The following is a 23,035-nucleotide window of genomic DNA, read 5'->3' as shown; positions in this document are numbered from 1 at the left end:
ATCAGTGCCAGATTGTCTTGCTCACTATTGTTAAGAGGTTCGTCCTGCATGATCAGACAAATTATTTACAGATACCAATTACTCACATAACGCCCATGTAAACCCCCAGTCAGTATGGGATACCTGCAAACTGCAAATCCCTGGAGGCCGGTAATAAGGCAAAGGAAAATAAAGCAGAAAGATGTTTCACCTCCATGTTTGTCTGTGTTTATATTTGTAGCTGCGCCACAAGAGTTTCTATTTGGAAGAATATAGAGATGATGAAATGGTTAGAACTCAAGTAGTGTGTAACCCCCATCTTCACTGTGTCATCACTTCTGCTCTCTACATCAAACTTATCCCAAGTGTGTGCGCCGTGCCTGTTCATGTTTAACGGTTGAAACAATGTGTCAGTGTCAGCGCAACTGGGAAATGTTAAGTGTGTCATCCAGTCTTTTCAGTATTTTTTCTTTTGGGTGGTCTGTAACTAAAACATTTTTTTATGCTCAAGGTACCAGTTTACTAATAGTCATTTTGTTAAAAACAGACACTCTATTTTATTTGATCCAATTACTTTATTCGATTTGTGGAAATGACAAAGCAATGGAGTACCTTTTTGTTTTCCTCAGATGTCATTTGACCACGCATGCCCATTTGCACAGGAAAGGCTTCTGTATCATGCTTTTTTGATCTCTGGACATGCTGAAAAGCAACAAAGTGCTTATATGAAAAAAGGTTTTAAAATCTAGGAAGAGCAGAGTAATCTGAGGTCAGGATCCTGGCCCACTGGAGCTCACAAATAAAAGACGACGGGTCAAACTCATTGAAAACTGGGTTTTGTTTTAGACGACACAGACAATTGTGCTTACCATTATGAGCAATCTTGTTGTACCTATTTGTCTAATAAATGCTTCCCACCCAACAAATATTATCACAATTACAATAAATAATCGATACAAAATCTGTGTAATTTCATGCATGACTGTCCAGTGTGAATTTTACAAAGCATTGCTGAAGTCCTCCCGTCTTCTTTCATCAAAGTGTACTGTTGCTAACTCATTTACCAACTGCACAACCCACTGTATGCAGCATGAACTTTGCGTGACATAAACCAATTTCCATTTAAACCGTTAAGTACATGCTTTCAGGCTACTCCAAGCCTTAGTGGCATTATTGATGAGGAAACGCAGAACTTCTGTCTTTGCACATGCTCATATGAGATGTGGATGTCCCCATCCCCATCCGTCAGGCTCCCACCCCATCATCATTCAAGCAAGCCCTCGAAACACACCTCTCCTAACTCGCTTTCACCTGTTAAACCCCTGCACTTACCCTCCGCTATGCCCCATGCAGCTTCTTAAGTTTGCATTCCTTTCTTTCTTTGTTACCTAAAATGTTCTGTTTGTTTTGTTTGCTTTGTCTTACCATTTTTGTTCTCTTCTGTTTGTCATTTGTCCATAACGTTAAGCGTCTTTGCGTATCTAGAAAAGTGCTATATAAGATGAAATTTTTATTATTATAATTATTATTTAGGGCCCTCAGCATATGGTTACCATCGTGAAATGCATTTAACCCAACACCAGAATTTACTAAGTCAAATTCACAGTGTAATGGCCTCATTACACAAAAGTGTTCAAGCTCTAATGTCATGATGACTCAGGATGTTTTGCAGGACCTTTTGAGGTTAGAAACCTTCTTAAGCAAGTGTCACTCTGAGTGCCATGTGAACTGCACCATGTGTCATATACTGTCTGTGTGGATTCGTCAAAATCCCCACGAGCACGCGTCACCCTGTTGTTTGATGCATTATTCTGTGAAGGTAGGGAATCTGGTGGTAAAACAGATTAAAACAGACGTACACTCGGGTCGACTGCGTTCAAATGGGTGAGTTTATGCTCCAGAAGCAGGGTGGGACAAGGGAGCATGGAAGGCGTGATATGTTTTAAGGCACAAATGGAAAAGGTAGACAGCTCCTTCTTTTTGAACAGTGTTCAGAATTCTTTTTTGGGAATATTTAAAAAAGACTATATAATATTATAAGATATGTATATCGCAGGCATGTTAGTGTGAGGCAGTTTAATTTCACCTGTATTGTAACCACAAAGGGGCAATAATTTAATATGATTAATTATATTCTTTCAATTTATCGTAATATCGTGATACACAATTACGACGTTTACATGGGTAATAACATCACATGCTCATCCATATCTCAGTTTAATATTTTGAAGGTATTTCATTTGAAGATTACGCTTTTGATTTTCTGTCACACATTAAATTACTTGAAACCCAAATGTTGGTTTAAATATATTGTGAGTGAGTAGTGGTTTTTTATGCATGTATGTTAGCTACATTTCTCAATAAGGGATAATACATGAAATATCGGAACCAGATTTTAATGGCAATCCATCATAAAGTTCTATATCTAAAGCCATGCAGCTAGTCTGGTAAAGCAATTATAATAATACAGAAGTTGCAGATTCACCAGTTATATATGTTTCATCCCATTGTTTTCTGATGGAGGACACAGGATCAGTCTTTTTTCCCTCTCTGTCATGTGCTCGTTACAGGAGTTCGAGAACAGGAAAAACGTCACTTAGGACATAAGTACAAGAGGTCATTGTTAATGTTTGTCTATCTGAAAAGATAGCTATAGATATATTCTTGAACCTGTAGTGTCTCATGTCAATTTAAAATCATCTTTTTGCTATTTTTTTCATGCCATTTTATTACCACATATACTACTGTATCTTAATAAGTAAAACATAGTTTCTCATAAAACTAAATAATAACAAAGCTTTAGAGGAAAACTTTGAAAACAAGGAAAGAAAATGTCACTTCATTCCACTTCCCCATATTTGATCATTTACCACGGTTTTCCCTTCCCTGAGTTCCTGTACAGGGTGATTGACAATGAGAGGCTATGCCCCAGGGGTTATTGGGCTCAGAGTCGTTTCATTGTAGAATACATCAGCAGAGAGGAAGACTCCTCATTGACTGTATAGGATGATCTCCCACAGAGGCGAAACCGCAGCCTGTAAAAGCACCAGAGCATCCACTATTAAGCACTAAATCACTACTTATTATTAGATCATTATATTTAAACAACATTTGGTGTCGCTAGTTTTTCAATAATAATGACTTTCATGCTACATTTGTTTGTTACATTTCAATATGCGTGGCAATAAAATGCCAGTATTTATTTGGTTACAGTTGTTAATGTGCAGCCACACAGCCGCTCCAGGCAGGATTACACTCTACTTCCCCATATCTCCCTCCACAGCCTGAGCGTGTTGCTTACGTTGTATAATACCATTTGCTCAGGAGGAACACCCAGGGCAAGGTATTCAGGTGGCCGTGAATACAGCAGAACTCCTCACAACAGCAACGAGAACAGGACAAAAAAACACAGTCGTTAAAAGAATGAAACAATAGTCGGGAAAAATTGCACCAAGTCGAGAGGAAAGGTGACATCCGTACACCGCCGAAACAAAAACCGCGAGGAGGCAGGTGGAGCTGAAAAACAAAGCGAGGGAATGATGGAGTCACAGTGGAACACCTTGACATATCCCTCGTACTGTTTGTCCTTTGGAGGAGAGCATTTTTCAGAGATGGGAAAGAAAGGGTCCATTAGGGCTTCTCGAGTTGGACAAAACATTTGATTGCTTAGCGTCTCACCCACTCACAGCTTTAGCATATCACCTGTTCTCACTTTTTTTTGCTCCTCAATATCATTCAGCAGTGACACACAGCAACCCCTGAGGCTGTCTGGGTTGCCTGGCCAACTGCTTTTCTTCAAAACCCCCTCACTCTCTCGAAACCGACAGAGGCTAAGCTCACACACATGTATTCGAACAAGCCTCGTTCTCTTTCCCCTCTCCCCTCTTCTGACTCATCCCTCTTTCTCTTTTTTTTCTCTCCTCAGCCTGATATGTGTTGGAGCTGCAGTCCTTTTGGATTCCTGCATTGGTTTCCAAAATAACCTTTTTTCTTCGCCAGGCTCTGTCTGCTGCGCTTAGTTAGCATGACAGCTGCTTTCTACCCAATTAGAGAGCACTGATGGTGGCTGAAAAAAGCCTCTCTGTGTGGTTGTTATGTAATAATTCAACTCAGAGACAATGCCAGTTAATGTGGCGTTATCTCTTTCTAGGTGTGTGCACCTGGATGTTGCAGTGCAGTATTGCAATTCAGCTGCTGCCCAATGTGCGTATGCATGTGTTTGGGGATTCCCAAAGCATTGTGTAACTGCCTCTCCTGCCTCTATTTTTTTATTTCCCTTTTTTTTTAAATGAAAAATGTGATAATATAAATGGTTCATTGCAGTGTAGTGCAGGTATATGCAATGCATACAACACTCTTAACAATAGTAAAAGTCTGATTTTTGTGTGTGTGTGGGGGGAGGGGGGGTTGTAGAGTTCATTGAGTTTATGTGACTTCTCAAGCAGCATTGAAACATATATAGCATGTGCTTGAACACCCTAAGATTTAAAGTGAGCATTCATGTGTCTGAAGCCGAGCTTCGACATTGTGACACCAGCGCTGTGTCACTAACACACTGACTCAGCATGTCCCTGCCTTTGTATTTGTTGTCTCACCTTGTACAAGGAGTGGACACACAATTCTAAGAACATTCACAATCTGATATACCCCCATCCAACTGTATCGCTCTAATTGCTACCATTGTGAAGCTTACAAGTGTTTTGTGTCAGTGAGCAGTTGATTGTCATTTCTGAGGCTGCACTTTGTGGCAGTGGCGTATCGATTGCATCACATCGTAAAGTGTTCACTCTTATTTGTTCCCTCTTACATGAACACCTTGTTAAAACAAAATAATCTGAGGCTGTTGAAAAGGTTTGGAAATTAATCTCTTTGTGTCTTGACACAAACCCAAGAGCTTTTGTAAGCCTCTCATCTTATGATATTGTTGTGATCTTACGGACGTGCAGGTGTGCAGGCAGCTCTATCGTCAGTCTAGTCTCCTGCAGTGTTTTTGGTCGCAGGCAGGGGGAGCTGTATGCCAGTGCTTCTGCTGCTGCTGGTGCAGTGGGCACAGCTCGTATACCTCAGCTCTGCCTCACTGTGCTCAAGGACATTTTGAAACAGACACACGGAGAATGCGCATGGCTTCACTGTGGATGATAACCAACTACCCACTGCCTGTCAGACCAAAAACTTCTCATCAAAGAGAAAGCAACGCATATTGTGGAGCACCGTTCCATCAATAATACTGATTCTTTATAGTCACGGAGCAGAATTGAGAGACCCAGCCGACGAAATTCAAAATTCAGAGAGGAATTCTTCTTAAAGGTCAAATCGATCCTAAGATAGAATGCACAATATTACATTGGGCATTATGTTCAGATTTTCTACACGCCTCTCCTGGAGATGAATAGAGAATGTGATAATGATGTAATCAGGACACAATTATATAAAATTGCCTGCACTGTATTTGCACTGTAAGTGCAGCCTCAATCAGTGATTTCTAAAAACAGCATCATATACACTCAACTAATGTCACCATTGACCCACTATTTTCTACTGGTATTTAAAGGCTTGAAGATTTGATTTTAGGGTATTCACTCTTGACGCTATAGTGTGTAGTGTTGTTAAGCAAAAATGTGAGTACTGCAGTGTTGCTCTGTGGCATTGAAGCACATTTTTTTTCAATTTAATGTGGACTAAAATGTGACACTTAAATGTATGAAGTAATATAAAAGCATGAAATCATTTTTTGTATCTCGGCTGTCGATCCCCTTGTGTTTTGTCAGTAGTTTGGTCATACAACAAACACCGTACAGTGTGGTGGTCAGATGGTATGAGCATCTGGCTGTGGAGCTTCATGTTTTAATGTGGTCTCCATATGGCGTTTGAGTTTATGAAGTCCAATGTGGTGTTCTCGCACTTTAGGTACAAACTTGCTCATTATTGCCAAAATCCACACTTTCTCCTTGAATCTTTGATCATATGTTACTCATTACTCACTGTCGACCCATGGGGAGCATGCCAACAATTATACAGACGGATTGGCACGTAGGCAGGGAGGTAGACAGAAGAATAGCACAGCAGGGAAGTGTTTCAGTCCGCGACAGATAGACGGGTTAGCACGATGACAGACTTGTGGGACAGACAGACGGGTACAAAGACGATGATGGAAATAATGGAGACTGGAGGTTTTTGCAAGAAGATAACAAAACCATGAAATGCTCCATATCCCCAACAAGTTGCTCACCCTTGGACACTTGAACTGTCTAACGTTGAGGAAGAACCATTTTGACACACCACTTTTATCATGGTTGTATCTGATTGTATGAGAGCGTTCTTGCTTTTCCAAGACAAGAGAAAATATAGTCTGTGTACATGTATGCACAATACTGTGTATATGTGTTTTCATTATATTAAAGGAAGCAATTATTAGCTCAGCCTTCAGTAGTGCATTCCACCTTTATCTTATCGTTGTCCTTGCTGTTTCTTTGCTTACCCCTCTTTATTGCATCCTTCTGTATGACTCTTTTAAGCCTTTCTTTTGGTCTGCAGCTTCCTCCATCTTTCAGTGTTGTCTTTTTCCATCTACATTGTTCCTCCTCCCCCTTCAAGTGTCTTCTCCTCATTTCCCTCCCTTCCAAATCTCGATCTTTCCACTCCTTCGCATGTCATTGTAATTTAAAGATAGGCAGCAGCAAAATATAACACCACGACCACCAATCGTCAGCCACCTTTTATCATTTGAAACAGGAAACACACAGCCTTACCTGGTGGGGAGAAGAGCAGATGTTATGAAGAGAGCTTCATCAACATTGTGTGTTATTTTAGAGAAAATACTGCATTTCTTTCCACAATTTTGTTTTTTCTTTTTCTTTCACACTGGAAATATATTAGAAAAGGAAGGATAAAAGAATGACATGCAGAGAAGGTGGTCATCTTGAATCAAATTGAAGTTTGAATTATACAGCAAAGCTCGCGGATGTCTCTACTTTCTCTGATAGATTTGTTTGAAAAGAATAGATTTGCAGTGTCCTTTTTAGTTTAATAACTGGAGGAACTATCCAAAACCCAACAAAACTAGAAAATGTAATGTTTTTGATTATGTATCACAGGTCTATTGGGTCCCACTTGTTCAGGTGACATTGCCAGTGCTGTCTAACATTGTCCCTTCAGCCGGAGTGGGAGCTCATTAACAGACAGGACTAGTTCCTGTGGAGTTACAGATGTGTATTCATGTGTTGGCAAGATCTCTCACTACACTGCTGTGACAAGGTTGTTGCCCCGCTGATCGCAAACGCAATATTGATTGGTTCAGTCTGGTCAAATTGAGCAGTGCCTGCCATCAGTACCAATAATCTGAGCACCCTCACTACGTCACTGTTGCTGATTTTTATCAGATGCTAAGTGAACTGTCTGTGGATTCCCGTTGCTGCTGACGGATGGATCGACAAACTCTGTATCTTGTAACATGCTAACTCGTGTTGTCAACTTTCCGTGTGCCGACTGTTTCAGCAGCCAATGTTTTTTCCAGGTTCTGGGGATGGTTTTTACGACAAAACATGTATGACCGCCATAGAATGAATGACCTAATCCCCTTTATGTTATTGAATGATTTTGTAGTTGTTTTTTTTATTGAATGGAACAGCCATCCATGCTGCTGTTTTAGTTTTGGCTGATTTTACCTGACTATACCAAGTGTTTTGTGCATTTTATGGTGACTATGTGTTTTTTAATTGACTAGATAATGAGAAAACTCAACAAAGACTTGATCACATTGACAGGTATTGCTCATGCTGCTTATTCGTCAGCGCCAAAGGCCTCTATTGTTGTCTAAGGACTATTAAAAACACAACAATGAGCTACAACATTGCACTGGGTGACATGTTACTGTATTGCAATGAACCTGGGCACTTTACGTCCTGGTGCTGAAAAATACTCAGTAGAGCACCAACTGCCTATTAAACCATGAATGTTTACTTAAATGAGGACATTAATGGTGTCCAGCAGTTGCAGGAAATTATCTAAGGTGTCACAGACAGAGAAGGCAAGAGGACAAGTATTGATTAAAAGATGGACCAATCAACTGTTGATATTTGTCTTTTCAAGACTTTTAAAGACGTATGGTAGCCACATCTTTTGACACCAAGAAGATGAAGAAGATGAATTCCATGACTTGCAGTTAATACAAACTTGTCACAGACTTTGAATTATCTTAATCCAGCAAATTGCAACGCAACACCCACGCTCTGTAGAAATCTCCTCACTGAGATGATTGTAGTCCTACGGCGAGAGAGGGGTGGTAGACATAGAGGCAAATCATGAATGCAGGACATGCATGACAAGACAACAGGCGGAGAGGAAGGGATCGCTGAGATTGAGTGACTGCATAGGAGAGGTCACTTACTGTAGAATGAGAGAGAACTAGAGGTGAGATAGCAGCAGCAGCAGCAGCTCTTCATCTCAGCCCATCCTCCCTGTGACAGCGCAGCGTTACGTGCTTCCTCTCCGCTTTGTCGTCAGAGCAGCCCCAGCCTCCCGCCCGCGCACAACTCCTCTCCGCTCTGCACCAGAAAGGAGCATCCTCTTTTCTCCGCCCTCCCTCTCTTTTGTATCCCTTTCTTTTTCTCTCTCTCTCTCCCTCCCTCTCTTTCATTCTCGCCCTGGCAGTCAGTGTGTCCTCACGATGAGGTTAGCAGCACCAGTAGCAATATTAGCAGCAGTAGATATCGACAGCAGAGGCTTAGTTACTGCAGCAGCTGGGAGAGGCTGCCTCTCAGCCGTGCACCATCTACCGCTGCATTCCCCCCTGCCCAGAGAACGCGACACTCATTTCTTGTGCTCTCTTTCTCTCCCTCCTCCACCCTCACCTTCTGTCCTCTTTGAATTCATCTCTTGAATTCCTCTCTCTCTCTCTCTCTCTCTCTCTCTCTCTCTCTCTCTCTCTCTCTCTCTCTCTCTCTCTCTCCCTCTCTCTCTCTCTCTCTCTCTCTCTCTCTGTAGCAGTGATGGGGAGGACCACCATGTAGAGACAGAGAGGCAGCGGAGGCAACAGCAGAATAGCAGCAATGGGAAGCCACACATGGAGCGGGTCTGGACTGCAGCCGTGGTGAGCCTGAGACCTACAGGACTTGGAACCACCATCATTGCCCTTCTCAGGACCTGACCACTGGGGCTGTCCAACGCTCACCTGGATGCTCCCCACTTGTGTTTCGTCACCCCCTCCTCTCCTTGTTCTCTGCTGTTCTTTCTCCTCTTCTGTTTCTTCTCTCTAATGATTTTTGGTCTGCCGATATCTGACAGTCACTCCTGAAACAGAGAAGCTGCTCATCGATTGATCCCCTTGGATTCCCCTCCATCCCCACCCCCTTTTTCAAAAAAAAAATCTCTCTTATCTGTCAATCCTTTTTCTTTTTTTGGTTGTCTTTACCTGCTTGATACCTGCTATTTTGGATTTTTTGGGGATGAGACTGAGCTCATCTGTCTCTCGTGCAAGCTTTTTGATTGATCTATAAGCAATAACAAACACTAATCTAACTGACTTGACTAGCTGTCATCATGGGGGACATGTCGAACAGCGATTTTTATGCCAAGAACCAAAGAAACGAGGAGAACCATGCGGCAGGCTTCGGCTGCTCGGTCATGGAGCTTCGTCAGTTGATGGAGCTCCGTGGCCCAGAGGCGGTTGTCAAACTCCAGGAGGACTACACGGGCGTAGAGGGACTCTGCAAACGACTGAAAACCTCACCCACAGAAGGTGAGTTCCAGTCATTGTTTGCGTATGTGCTTGGGTGTGCATGTGAATATGTGTGCGCTGCTGTGTATCGTATGAGGGATCTCATCAGATTGATGGTAGATCTTCGTTGTATTTACTGTTGGTTTGAATATGCATTTTTATTTACTAAGCCCACCTCCTTTATGTTATGTAAAACATACTTGTAAAAGCACAGAAACCCTGTCAAGCACCTGGAGAAATGTGGAAGCACAGCATCAGAACACCAGACACGGGAGGGAGTCCTGTTTGAAGGGACTAATGGAAATTCTTCCCAGGCAGCTCGTGTTAGACCTGTTTAGTATGCATAGAAATCTCTCTGGACAGTTTAGCCACCCCCCCCCCCCCCATCCCCACACACACACCATTACTTGTCATTCTCCCACCGTGTCAGCCAATCAGCCGTAGCCTTATTTAGGGGCAGGTCTCGACTGCAACACAACAGAGGTTTTGGCCACGTGGGAGGTGCCGTGGCGTCTGCAAATCTGGACTGCCCATGAAAGCAAAAAGCACAGTAATAATTTATATGTATTTATTTTCCAAGAAACATTTAAAAAAATTCAATGAATATTTCATAACCCCAGTTTAAATACCAGATATATTCCTCCGTTAAATGGTCCATTCTGGACCTTTTCAACATATTGCAGGAAGCTAGGATCATCTGTTGCTTCATCCACAGCGGCAGTAAAGAGAGCCTTCAAAAACAGACATAACTAATAGCTTCGTCTGTGTATTAAATATTTATAATATTGATAGTGATAAAATCACCCACCTCCGTCTGATGTAGGGGTCATTGATGAGTATTCAGGGAAGTGTCACATGTGTGACATCAGAGGTAACCTGTAACCTTATTGGCTGATAGCCAAAGAAGATTTTGTTCCCTAGTCGAGTCATCCAATAGCACCACTTTTAGGTCACCCTAATACCTGGCAGAGTTAAGTAGATAAATTCAGAGAGTCTTCCGAGTCACAAGGTCAAAACAAGTGCAAATCAAAATACGGTTGAATAGACTAAAACATGGATAGAAACCGCTTCCATTAAGGGAGGCAGTGTCTCTTGCTCGTCACCATTTTTGTAACATTGGTGTTAGAGTGATACGTATAATTGAACTGAATTTGAACTCGCAATAAAAATGATCAAAAAATCGTAAATTATAATATATAATTGATATCTCCCATTCTCATGAGCATCCCGATTCGATACACAAACGTAAAAAAATGTTTTGTGTGTTAATCACTTTCAGGATTGCAACTTTCAGATTTGCAATAAAACTGAAATGTATGTAATTAATATGATATTTAAACAGGAATATTGTTTAAATTAACATTCTGATCCGGGTAATCTGATTAGTTGAACCTTTCGCCATCTTTGTCATTGAGGGGCGAGCACAATTTACACATAATTACACACTGTAGCCCATTTAAAGCATTCAAAATGTTTATATAATATGTTTTACTAGAGATTTCCATATTGACTTTCATATTATTCAAATTGTTGTTCCTCTTAAAATAATAATGAAAACCGATAAGAGAAAGATTGTATTTCTTGCTTATGCCATTAATTATTTTGTCATTTGGATTCAAGAATTTGAGAATGTATTGTGTATCTTGTTTAGATAAATGTGGTGCTTCCATTTTTTATGGGTAAAATCATTTAAGTTTGCCACATTTTAGTTGATATCTCACCCACCAGCTAACAAGCTGAATGCTACTTTCCTTTCATCATATGATTATTAATTGTTATGATTAAGTGCATTATCTCTCACAGGATCATTCACTAATTGGAAACAGAGTGATTGTATCCTGCGCTGTTTGCATTAGTGATCCCAGGTGTTTCTATGTTTATGTTGTGTGGGTCCCCTTCGGTGGTGCAGGGTTGCTCCACAGAACATATGTTACCTCCGAAATATGATCCTGGTAATTATCCGTGAAGGTATTCTGCATTGCTTGCTGTCATCATGTGTGGTGTGTGTACTGTGTCTGTGTCCCAGGGGACAGTGTTTGATGGTAAGAGGCCTTGAGCACGCTTGACCTATTAGCCACATATACTGTAGTCTGTGCCAGCCCTTTCACATGATACGCACAGTTCATGAATGGCTAGCCCATTATTCAGCATAAATTCATAATGGTTCTGTAGGTAAAGAAATGCAACCAGTGAAGCATTTGCACTCTTGACCACAATCATGTAGATATGCATAAGGCACCAAACAGGCTTCTGCTACATTGTCGCTACGGTACATGCAACTGTACAATTTAGAAAAGAAAGCAGACATTTTAGAAGCTGTTTTCAAAATTTGATTAGAAATATATATAAAAGTTATATGTGACTTAAGGTTACAGTATTGGGTGATCACTCCGTAGCCAAAAATATATGATAAGGATTGAGCACTGCATCAATATCTTCAACGGATAATACACATTATGAACATGATGGCTATGAAGGAAAGAGAATAGCGCCACAGTTTAAATAAAACATAGCTTTTTTTTTTTTGACAATTTAAAGGTTTCAGAAAGCTTCACATTTCTTCAGGCATTATTTTGTTCATCAGTTTATTTTTAGGTTTCATGTCCCCAATGGATGGACAATTTCCAAACCCACAGTGATTACCTGCACTCAGGATGCAGTTACCTGTGTATTGCCTTGTAGGTGACTGTGGGGTGAAGAAGCTAGCGTTTCCCTCAGGCAGCCAGCAGGGTGAATGCTATGAGTCATTCAGGGGCCAGATGGGATGTCAGGCTACAGCTTAGTTTCCAAAAACAAACATGTTTCTCTTGAGACAGCAGGAAAGGACGGTTGGTAGGTGCTCACAGTGTAACTATCTTCTGTGCTGTAGACTGTCGAGGGCTGCGGCACATTGGTGGGTCCTCCTGGGTCGGGAGCAAAGAATTGTAAGAGAGTGCTCCGGGCAGAGTCATTCCTCGAGGGTTAAGAGGATGAAGAGGTGCTTAGGACATCAATGTTCTTTGATGTTGTGAGAAAGGAAAGGCAGGAGGGTAGCTGCAGAGACTGTGCGGGAAAGGAGGAATAAATATAGATTCAAGTACGTCTAGAAGCCACATTATATACTTGGAGTCTGTCCACCTAACAAGACTACTGGTAAGCTTTTTAAGCAGATATAACTGCTAATTTTTGAAAATAAAATCATTTGGAAATGAGGCAGTGATTGTTTTAAACATGCATCATCACTACAAGCTTGTGCTAAACTTGAATTAACACCTATCAATTTGGGGATTTTTTAAACTGTATATATTACACCACATATGCCTGCATTATTGTCCAAAACAGAACACCCACCAGCAAAAAGATCGGCTTTTTTTTACTTGTTCCAGTTCACTGTCTGCAGAGTTATCCATCATGACTTTACACACCAAGGTGATGGAATTAAGGGATCATTTTTTATGCATGCTGAAAAGAGATATAACCAAATACTAATTAATACATCAGGAACTTGAATAGACAATACAATTCAATTAAATAGTCATATTTACAACTTGTTCATTTTTTTATTATAGCCTGCTTGGGACTGAGCTAATTTATGTCCAACCAACCAAGATACCCCAATATCATATCCTCACCCTTTTATGTCTAGTATGTATCTGCCTCTACAATATCACCTCTTCCCATTTCAGTCTTCTTACACCCTCCATCTTCTCTTCATCCCCTCTTGGACGGCAGTCCTACTGATTTGACTCCCACTGCACACACACACAGTTCACCTCCACCACCTACAAATCTCCCTCGACATCCCCTTCCCCCAACCTCCAGACAGTTTTACACCAGCAGCTTTTGATTAAGTCCATACCCTATGCTTACCAACATTTCAATCACACCAACACTATATCTTAAATGTAATGATCTCCACCGTATGATATAAAATATATATTTAATGTATACATCTAATCTGTATCCTGACTAAAATGGCAATGGTTATCCATTCCAGGTAAAATATATTGACACCAACCCTTCATGTCGGCCATCCACCGTTCTTTCTCCTTTTCGTCACTCCATCGATTGTAAAGTTAGAAGAGTTGTTTTAGGCTTGCATAGCTCTGAATAGTGTCGTACATATTCTATAGAGACAAGGCGTTGTTTAGGCTTTGATGGGCATGAAACTGTCACAGTTAGAAAATATATTGATCTTACGGTTCAAGACTCTACACATAAAATGTTGTTATGACAAAAGTTGGGTATCTTCTCACCTAATTCATCTTACTTCCTCCGTCCTGCTCCTTCTTGTCTCCATCAGACTTCCTCATCATCAACCCTTCCACCTGCCCTTCATCTCTCTCTTTCACTCTACCTCCCGGTCCCCTGTATCACCACACCTTACTTCTCCTCCATTCTCTCTCTCCTGCTCCCATTTCTATTTCGGTGTGCTGGTCGGTCGCTGGTATCCCAGTGGGGCGGTATGCAGCCTAGCCTTAATAGACCTGCTCTACATCCATAACCTTCATCATCTTTCTCTTTTACTCTCACTTGAGTTGCTAACAATGTAATGGTGCTGGAAAAGTAGCACACCATTCCGAAACGTCCTTTTGCCCATGGACTATTAAAACATTACATTTTTCAAGTTGAAGGAATATGTTTTTCTTTGTTGAAACAATTATTTTTGGCATGTTGATTCCCCCCGTGTAAAATAGAGCACAGTAGGCTTTGACAAGTAGGGAAAAAAAGACTTACAGAAATGCAGGTCGCCATCAGTTGATTTAAGACAATTGTGTTTATAGCAGATGTGTGAGGACAACGCCACTGCACTGCTGTTTGTAGCAGTAGTGAGAGAGAAATGACAGAGTCGGATGGTAGCCAGATGATACGTCAGACCAATGCCGGTATTTCTGAATAACCGTCTTTTCACTGAGGGTGAACTCTTGACTTGTTTATCTGAATGTAATTATATACCACACACAAATACACACACCAACACCACGCCCTTAATATCTCCACACAGACACAGGCACACACACACACACACGCACACGCACACACACACACACACGCACAAACATCATAGTATCTCACATACAGTATACATTTATTGATCTGTTACCAGTGATTTATACGTGACATTGCGTTGATGTCAAGGACACAGATGAGAGTGTTGTGTACAGTATAGTCTATGGAAGGCAGAAATTGTTAGACGGAGAATGAAAAGAAAATAATGAAGGTGTAGCACGAGAAAGTGAGAAGGTGGGATGATGGTTAGATAAAAAAAAGAATATACATTTTCAATTTATCTTTATTCTTTTGTATAATTCTCTTACTTCCAGATACCATTGTCATCCACGATCATACATAGCATTGTCATAGCATAAATCCCAGAAATGAGACAGCATTTTTTGCATTTCAGGTTCCCTTATTGTTACATTACATTTCATGTAGCTGACGCTTCTGTCCAAAGCAACTTACAATAAGTGCATTCAAATACAAGAGATTGCCAAGTTTAAGTGGTTAATACAAGCTTAGGATATTGTCATTTTTAAACTTTTGCTTGTCTTAAAAGAGGCGGTTGCTAACAAGTGGCTAAATGAGGGGAGAAAATGGCATCTTCCCGAACACTAGTCCTCATTTGACTTGGTGGTGATGACGAGAAGTTATGCAACCGCGTGGTGTAGTCAATTTATACCTTTTTATTTTTTTTCTTCTGACGATTGTATTTACGCTTCATGAATCACTTTGCATTGTTCATTTGGGAGGATTATCTCGCTGAGCAAAACGTGTCAGTTTGATAAAAGTTTGTTTGCTTATTTTCTATAATTATTATCTAAAACCAGAATCCAATAATAAATCCAATTTGCTTTTATTCTCTTCCGGGTTGACCTACCAAACTACGTCATCCCTGCAGCATTCTTTTCTTTCTTCATATCGCACACTTTGTTTTGCGCTGCTTCCATGATGAGGCCGTTATAAATTCTATTCATAACTCTGGAAACAGTTTGCCCCACTCATCCGTCGTCTACCTTTTCTCACCTTCTCTTCATCTCACTCTATCATTTCTGTGTGTGCAGTGTTTGGTTGAAACACCTCTCCCAATTCATCTCCTTTTTTTCTCATGCTCCTTCATTCACACCCACTTCCTACTTGTTCCTTCTAATCTTTTTTTATCCCCCCCATGCAATAAAGTCCACATTTAAGTTTGCTACATTCCTGCACACTCTCCTTTTCTAATCTAAACCCTGTTGTTCCTTTTTCATTCTTCACTTCTGTTTGTTCTTCATCCCACCTTTCCTCCTTGCCCCCTTTCTATTCCTCCCTCCCTCTATCCCAGTCGTAGCACCACGAGCGTGTTCCCCTCTGACGCAGTCTATTTAATCTCTTTCCCACAAGGGATCTCTCACAAGGAGCAGCCGTCTCTTTATTAAGGGCATTTTATTCTGCTCTGCAACTCCTTATGCTCATCCTCTTCTCCTCTCCTTCTCTCCTCTCTACCCCTCCCCTAGTGACTCTGTAAAAGAGATAGAAAAGGAAGAAAAAGAGTGAGAGAGAATAAAATAAGATGCAGTGAAGAAGAGAGAGAGAGAGGGAGAGAGCCCTCAGAGGACAGATTATAAATGATATACAGCCATTTTGCTCTGCTGCGAGGGAGCAAAACCACATCACGGGCTGACACACACACACACACACACACACACACACACACACACACACACACACACATATACACATACACGCATATACACAGCACTACTCACACAGGTGTTCTGCTGCAGTGTAGTAGCAATGACCTTGAGGCAGTGCTTAAGCAATATTGTGGCACATTGGCCAATCACTCTGTAATAGCACTCTAAAAGCAATATTAAGAAGATTTACTGGGGAAGGAAATGTGCAGAAGTCTTGAGGAGCGGTTTAGCCGATAAATGTCTTCAGAAAAATCCTGATTATATTAATGGTTAATACCCATTTAATATATGCTTCAAGATCAGCACTAATCAAACAAAAATAGCGTATCCTTAATGTTGCCAAGTTGCACACTAAAATGGACAAACAGATTTCTGGTGTATATCTTCTTCCACAGATGTCTTTTCCTTTACCTTTAAATAAGCAATGTTTAGCAAGATGACAAAGCATCTAGCATTGGATATGTGTAGTTATGTCACTCAATTGATTTACACACAACAAACCTGTTCAACATTTATATATATATATATATATATATATATATATATATATATATATATATATATATATATATATATATATATATATATATATATATATATATATATAATAACAGTATATTGGTGAATGACTAATTTAGATTCAGTCTGTAATTTGTCATAAAAGACCAATCACACAGGCTGCCTGATTTACTGTATTTACTGTTCTGACATATTAATCTGAGACCTTGATAGATTACTATGAACTGGAAATCCTTCCTCCACTCTTTATTAATCACCTAATAACAATTCAAACTGCAGATCTGATGTTTTGATATAAATATGGAAGCTATGAAAGCTTTTCCTAAAACCATATATTTTGGGATAATATGTTTATGCATATTCCTGTTTATCTATCAAGCATTAATCTGTATAAACCATTGATAAAGTTAGTGACAACGGATAAGCTTTTTTAAACCTACAAAGTACCGTATTGCAACGCTGTGTCGATTTTTAAATGCAGTGAACTACAAAAAGATGAGCAGGTGTGTGTTAAAACGATTTTGGCATATGACCATTTCAGCTGTGACATTTTGTGAAGTGCAATCACTTCACAAATGCTACGCTTTTATTTGGGAGTTTGATTACTGTCTCTGGAGAAATACACTGTGGGTTGGTTTAGTCAGTCAGGGATTAAAGAAGATCTTTGACTAAAACTATAGTTACATCCATGAGATGTCCACTAAAACACATCTCTAGTCTAGAACAAGTCACATTTTTGTTTGACAAATTACCCTTGAATGTACAATACATCTTGAAACTGTATCTCTTTTAATCAATAGTGGAGCATATCAGCTCAAGCCAGTAGGCCATATTGATTACCCGCATGACAAATATACCAGTTACTGAAGTTATAGGAGAATCAGATGAGCTGGAGAAGGAGTCCCACAGTCTCACAATCCCACTAGTACATGCACATACACACTCACTCTCTTTCACACACACGACACACACACACACACACACACACACACACACACACACACACACACACACACACACACACGCACACACACACACACGCACACACAGACAGTGTGCGGATGCCGGACATGGCTGGCAGTGAAGTCAGCTGTCCCAAGAGATGCCTGACTGAATTAAAAGGACAGATGCCAAAAAACAGACTCTGTTGGCTTGCTCCCATGGAGCCTGGTGCTGACTCACAACAGTGTACAGTATGTCTGCCGGTGGTGTAGTATACTACTAGTGTAGGGGTTGGCACTCAGTAGGCATCACTGAAAATGAACAAAAAAATAAACGTGGTTTTCTTGGTAGCCTCACTCCTGCTGCTGAGAGTCTACTGAGCTGGAAAGTTTGCAGATGTGATTTTATTTAAAAAATGTATTATATTGACATTGTTATACATACATCCATTTGCAGAGTGGAGGGGGAGTTTGGGATCAGACTCGTTTGGGCTTGCTGCATTTGAGTTTGAGTTGCTACAGCTGCTAACTGAAGGGATGTCTCTGGGAGAACTAACAGCAAAGTTACAGTAACTGGAACAATAATAACTAGCAAGCTACTGCACCCTGCAGTCCTTCTGCTTTGTGCCACGCCAATAGAAAACTACTTTGCCAGTACAAGAATGGACCGCAGCTCCAGAGCTTCTGTAGCAACTCAAATTCAGCCGGTTCAACCTCCAGTGCCGGGAGTCTGATTCCTAGCTACCACGACTTCCCTCCAGACCAAAACACTTTCCGGCTCAGTTGTGTCCTAGACGGAAACGGCGAAGGGTCAGCCTCTTTTCATATTTCCTCAAAGTGTAATAACATTCTCTATCCTTATTTTTCATCTAAAACTATACATTTTATGTATATATTTGCATGCCTCGCAATCTACTATGCATGTACAGGTGGAGTCGTGACTTGCATTATTCTGCCACCAGCCCGCACCATTTTCCACCTCCTGTCTTAAAAGTCTGTCTTCAGAATTGCTCAAAAATACAGTGCGGGAAACCGACACCTCCAAATGTGTCTTTGTCTCAGGTCATTGTCGTATATCTACATTCAATTATTGTCCTTTGAAATGTCCCAAATCTGAACTGGCTGTTGGAAGACAGGAGTATGGATAGCAAGTTGACAGGCATGGCAATGCTTTTAGCTGAATATGCAGAGTTCGGGGCTATAACCGGTTTCTTTCTCTCCATGTCAGCTCTTTCCCTGAGTTGACCTCTTTGCCCTTTCTTCTCCCGCTGTGGGGCAGAACAAGGGTGGTACCATGGCTGCCAACACAGACAGACAGCATTTCCCTCTCAAGGGCACAAAAACAGATACAGTCTTGGACCAGATCCAGTCTTGCCTTGCTTGAGGGTACAGAGCAGCTTTCTTTTAACTTTTAGTTTACACATCCTGTACAGAATGATCCATAACATCCCAGTAGCAGCAGCAAAGAGGGACAGGAACACAAAAGCTGTCTTTTTCTGGCTTTGAATTTTACCTTTTCTGAACCTTTAAAATACATTTCCTTGCCCATGGGCATAAAGGAAGCAACAACTAAACCTGTTTAGTCTTACAAGTTTTGGATACTGCCACAGAGATATTCAAAGTTACCCAACGGATCAGAATCAAAGCACCAAAATCAGACACTGCGTAATGTGCAAATACATGATTTCAGCTTCTACAGTCTCTTGTGACAGTGTTTGTCAGTTAATACAATTTTATCCAGAGAATAAATACAGTACAGCAGCTTCAAATTTAAAAAATCTTCATTGGGGAATTGTTTTCCTCACCTTTTGATCAAACCATCAGTGGTGCAAGACGTATTCCGATCCTTTACTATAGTAAAAGTATGAATACAGAAACGTAGCAATACTTTTAATAGTAAAAGTCATGCATTAAAAAACGAAATGACTACTACTAGTAGTAGTAGTGTTTTAATATGCCTTTACGGTACAGCAATATGACCCTGGCAGTTCTTACATTAGCAGCATGTGGAAAAATCAATTGTGTTGAATAGTGTGTAAGTACATCTGTTTCAGGTCAGGAATATTAAAGGAGATGCATCCATTTGTGCAGCATGAGGTTTCATGGGCTCAGTCACATTACAGTTCAATCAAAGTGCTACTGCATAGCACAAGCACAGATCAATACTCTTTCAACTCTCCATTGCAATTTCCCTACAGTGTTAGAGTTTGTAAACTCCTATTTCACTTGCAGTGTGTTGTCTGATTTAATCCATTGAAGACATATTTCATAGTGATGTATACGTGTTTTCAAAATTATTTATAATTCCAAGTTCTTATAGTTATTATGTAGTATTAGTTTATATTTAATTCATTTAGCACTCAATCATCGGCACTTCTCTTGCTGTGGCCCTGACATTGTATTTTACCTGCAGTTCCAAGCAGACAGACAATATGGTGCACACAATAGTGTGTAGATTTCCCTTACCTTTCATGACTATTTCATGACACTCTCTGGTAGTTTGAATTTTAATAGCTGTCCCTATTGTGTCCGGAGCTTATCTGAGCCTCTGGGCGAAACCCGAGACTGACACCCAGATGGGAGACAGCAGATAGACCGCTGTCACTCTCCCTTTTCAGCCTCTTGGCCAGAGCGCTCTCCCTTTTCAGTCCAGAAGGAGGGGGGGAGGCATGCTGATGTGTGTGAGTGTGCTTCCACTGTGTTTGTGTGCGGTCTGTGTAAGTGTATGGGCATGAGGGGAAAATATAACAACCCCAATCAGCATGGTTGGCTCGAATTCACAGAGCCAAAATTCCTGTGTTTGGGTTGTTTGAAATTCAAATCTTGATTTTTTTTTTCCCCCAATGCGATACAATAGAAAATCAAAACCTAGTTAATTGGAGAATTGTTGAAAATGAATCACTAAATCAGTAAATGGGAATGCAGAAATTATATGCTCAAAATCTATTGAAGCACCTGTAGTGATCCATACAACAGCCCTGAATATATTAACTCAGTCACACATACGTGGGTACATGTGGGTTTTTCCCATCAATGCATGCATGTGTAGAAGAGAAAGAGAGTAGTTAAAAAAAGATGATGCGTTGTCACAGCTACTAGATAGCAGCAGCTTTTTATTATGCAAGTTAAATAAGCAAACAATATATCCCAAGAAAGCAAATGAACTGCATGGAAATAAGTATTGACATTAATAAATGACATAATTAGTACATACTATGGATAAGATATATCACAAAATAAAAAGTTTGCCTGTAAAAATGAAACAAGAAAAGACAATGATCTGAACATTGATGAATATATGAATGAAAGACAGTGATGGGGAACAGGTGGACACGGGAATGGAGGGATATATGGGTAGAATAATTGATTGATTGATTGATTGAATGGTTAAATAGTCTGGAATTACTGGATAAAGTTACTGACCCGATTACACTTTGCCCTTATAACTAGGTAGTGCTTAGACACACTCGCACACTCTTAATATCTCTTTCACTGACACACACACACGCACACACAAACACACACACACACACAAATGTCTCATTAATGCTGTGTCCACATCTAGTGCAGTCGAGCCAGCTAACATTTCAGTGTATGAGACAGATACATTAAATGACTAATACATTCAGAAAGAGACTCCTATTTGTTCCACTGTTTTTCACTTTGATCTCTTGCAGTAGGTTGAATAAGCACATCTGTACTGCTGGTGCTTTTAACTCCCATCATTGTCTAATACTTCGATCCCACACAGCAGACTGAACAACCTTTTTTCTAATTCATTTTTTTTTTTTACAGTACAAGCACTGCTTTAACTCAACTCTGACACAGTTTTGTTCTCCCTTTGAAAGCTATTTGTTTTACCACATTTTACTCTTCTGGGTCCCACGTTAGATTTATTTGTATTCATGTCCTGCCCCCCACAGATTGTCACATGGGGCGTTTGGTTTGATGCAGTGGATCAGCCCACCAACGCAAACATGGCACAATCATCATCTTCCAGTAATATAATTAGTTCTGCTGCCCTAATTCACAAACACATGTTTTTGCACACACACACACACACACACACACACACACACACACACACACACACACACACACACACACACACACACACACACACACACACACACACATGAAATCCATAGTATGTACTGGATCTCACCCATGCACAGTATTTTCACACAATAATAAACATTTCATTAGTTTTGATTAGACTGTGTGCACTGATGAAGCCTTCATCTGACATTAGTCACTGTCAGCTTGTTTCTGTTTTTTCCCCTGTGTTGCTTTTGATGCTCGACTTGCCCGGCTTCCAAAAAAAATTTCTAAGAGGTGTAAATTAAACCTTTGGGTATTTAAATTCTGTGATATGAGCAGCACACACCAACCACATTTATGAGTTTTCACAGTTTTTTTTTCTTGCATAAGATTACATAATCAGATTTTTTCACAACATTTTATGATAAGAAAGTGCAAGAATTGTCGTCATAGAAACAAAAGAGCATGTGTTCTGTGGGTCAGAACATAATAGCTTTGAAAATGAACGTGGGATGCATTATTCAGTCTTTTAGTCTTGAAGATGTATACATAATCATCCAGCTGTCTCTGTTTAAGACTCTATGTAACATTCATGCATATATACACTATGAAGTAGGAATACTAAGTAATAATCCGTTATCCTGTGGTGTGTTTGTATGTGAGTGTGTGTGAGAAAGAGAGCTGTGAGCTGTGTTCTCTCACTCCACTCCACCATCTCTTGCATGAGTCAGACACATAGAGCACAGTGCGTGACAGCAAAACTCACCCACTTGTACAGCTGCCCCCACAGACTCACACAAATACACACACACACACATGCTAACACACACAAGTGCATATTTTCAGCATTGCAACATACATTTAATTTGGGTTGTTGGGAGACCGTTGAAAACTGCGCTGGTATTTCAACCTCTTTATAGAAAGCAGAAATCTAGTGGCATCAGAGTGAATGTTCAGACCCAGTAAGTTCTTTGTCTTAATAATCAAAACCTATAGAACATGTTTGAGTGGTGAGCTTGTCAAAAACAAGCGTTCATCTTTGACGATGTGAACCACAAGGCGAAAAAGCATTTTGCCCAAAATGTTGATGATTCCTTTAAGTAATCATCCAGTGATAGCAGCAGCTGTGAGCTCCTCCGAGCTCTGTTGCCTGATAGACATATACAAATGTCACTGATCTTGTCCTC

The 23,035-nt window shown here is 40.4% G+C and overlaps 1 protein-coding gene across 16 annotated transcripts in view; it reads left to right on the top strand.

Moving 5' to 3' along the window:
- Positions 1–23,035, top strand: part of atp2b2 (ATPase plasma membrane Ca2+ transporting 2) — a 113,547-nt gene that overhangs the window by 41,152 nt on the left and 49,360 nt on the right. For 13 of the 16 annotated variants that reach the window (XR_011078579.1, XR_011078578.1, XR_011078580.1 and 10 more), the window contains one exon: positions 8,962–9,715. Coding sequence is in view for 13 of the 16 variants with exons in the window: in XM_068594154.1 (XP_068450255.1) it covers positions 9,517–9,715 (199 nt within the window). In the remaining 3 variants the exon portion in view is untranslated. Of the gene's footprint in view, positions 1–8,515; positions 8,650–8,961; positions 9,716–23,035 lie in introns of those variants that run through there. The other 3 variants (XM_068594145.1, XM_068594146.1, XM_068594143.1) reach the window with 2 other exon arrangements.

Source organism: Clinocottus analis, unplaced genomic scaffold (genome assembly GCF_023055335.1).
Source record: "Clinocottus analis isolate CAN_PGR_092001 unplaced genomic scaffold, fCliAna1.0.p SCAF_3, whole genome shotgun sequence".
Classification (NCBI taxonomy): Eukaryota; Metazoa; Chordata; class Actinopteri; order Perciformes; family Cottidae; genus Clinocottus; species Clinocottus analis.
This window is presented reverse-complemented; position numbering and strand designations above follow the sequence as displayed.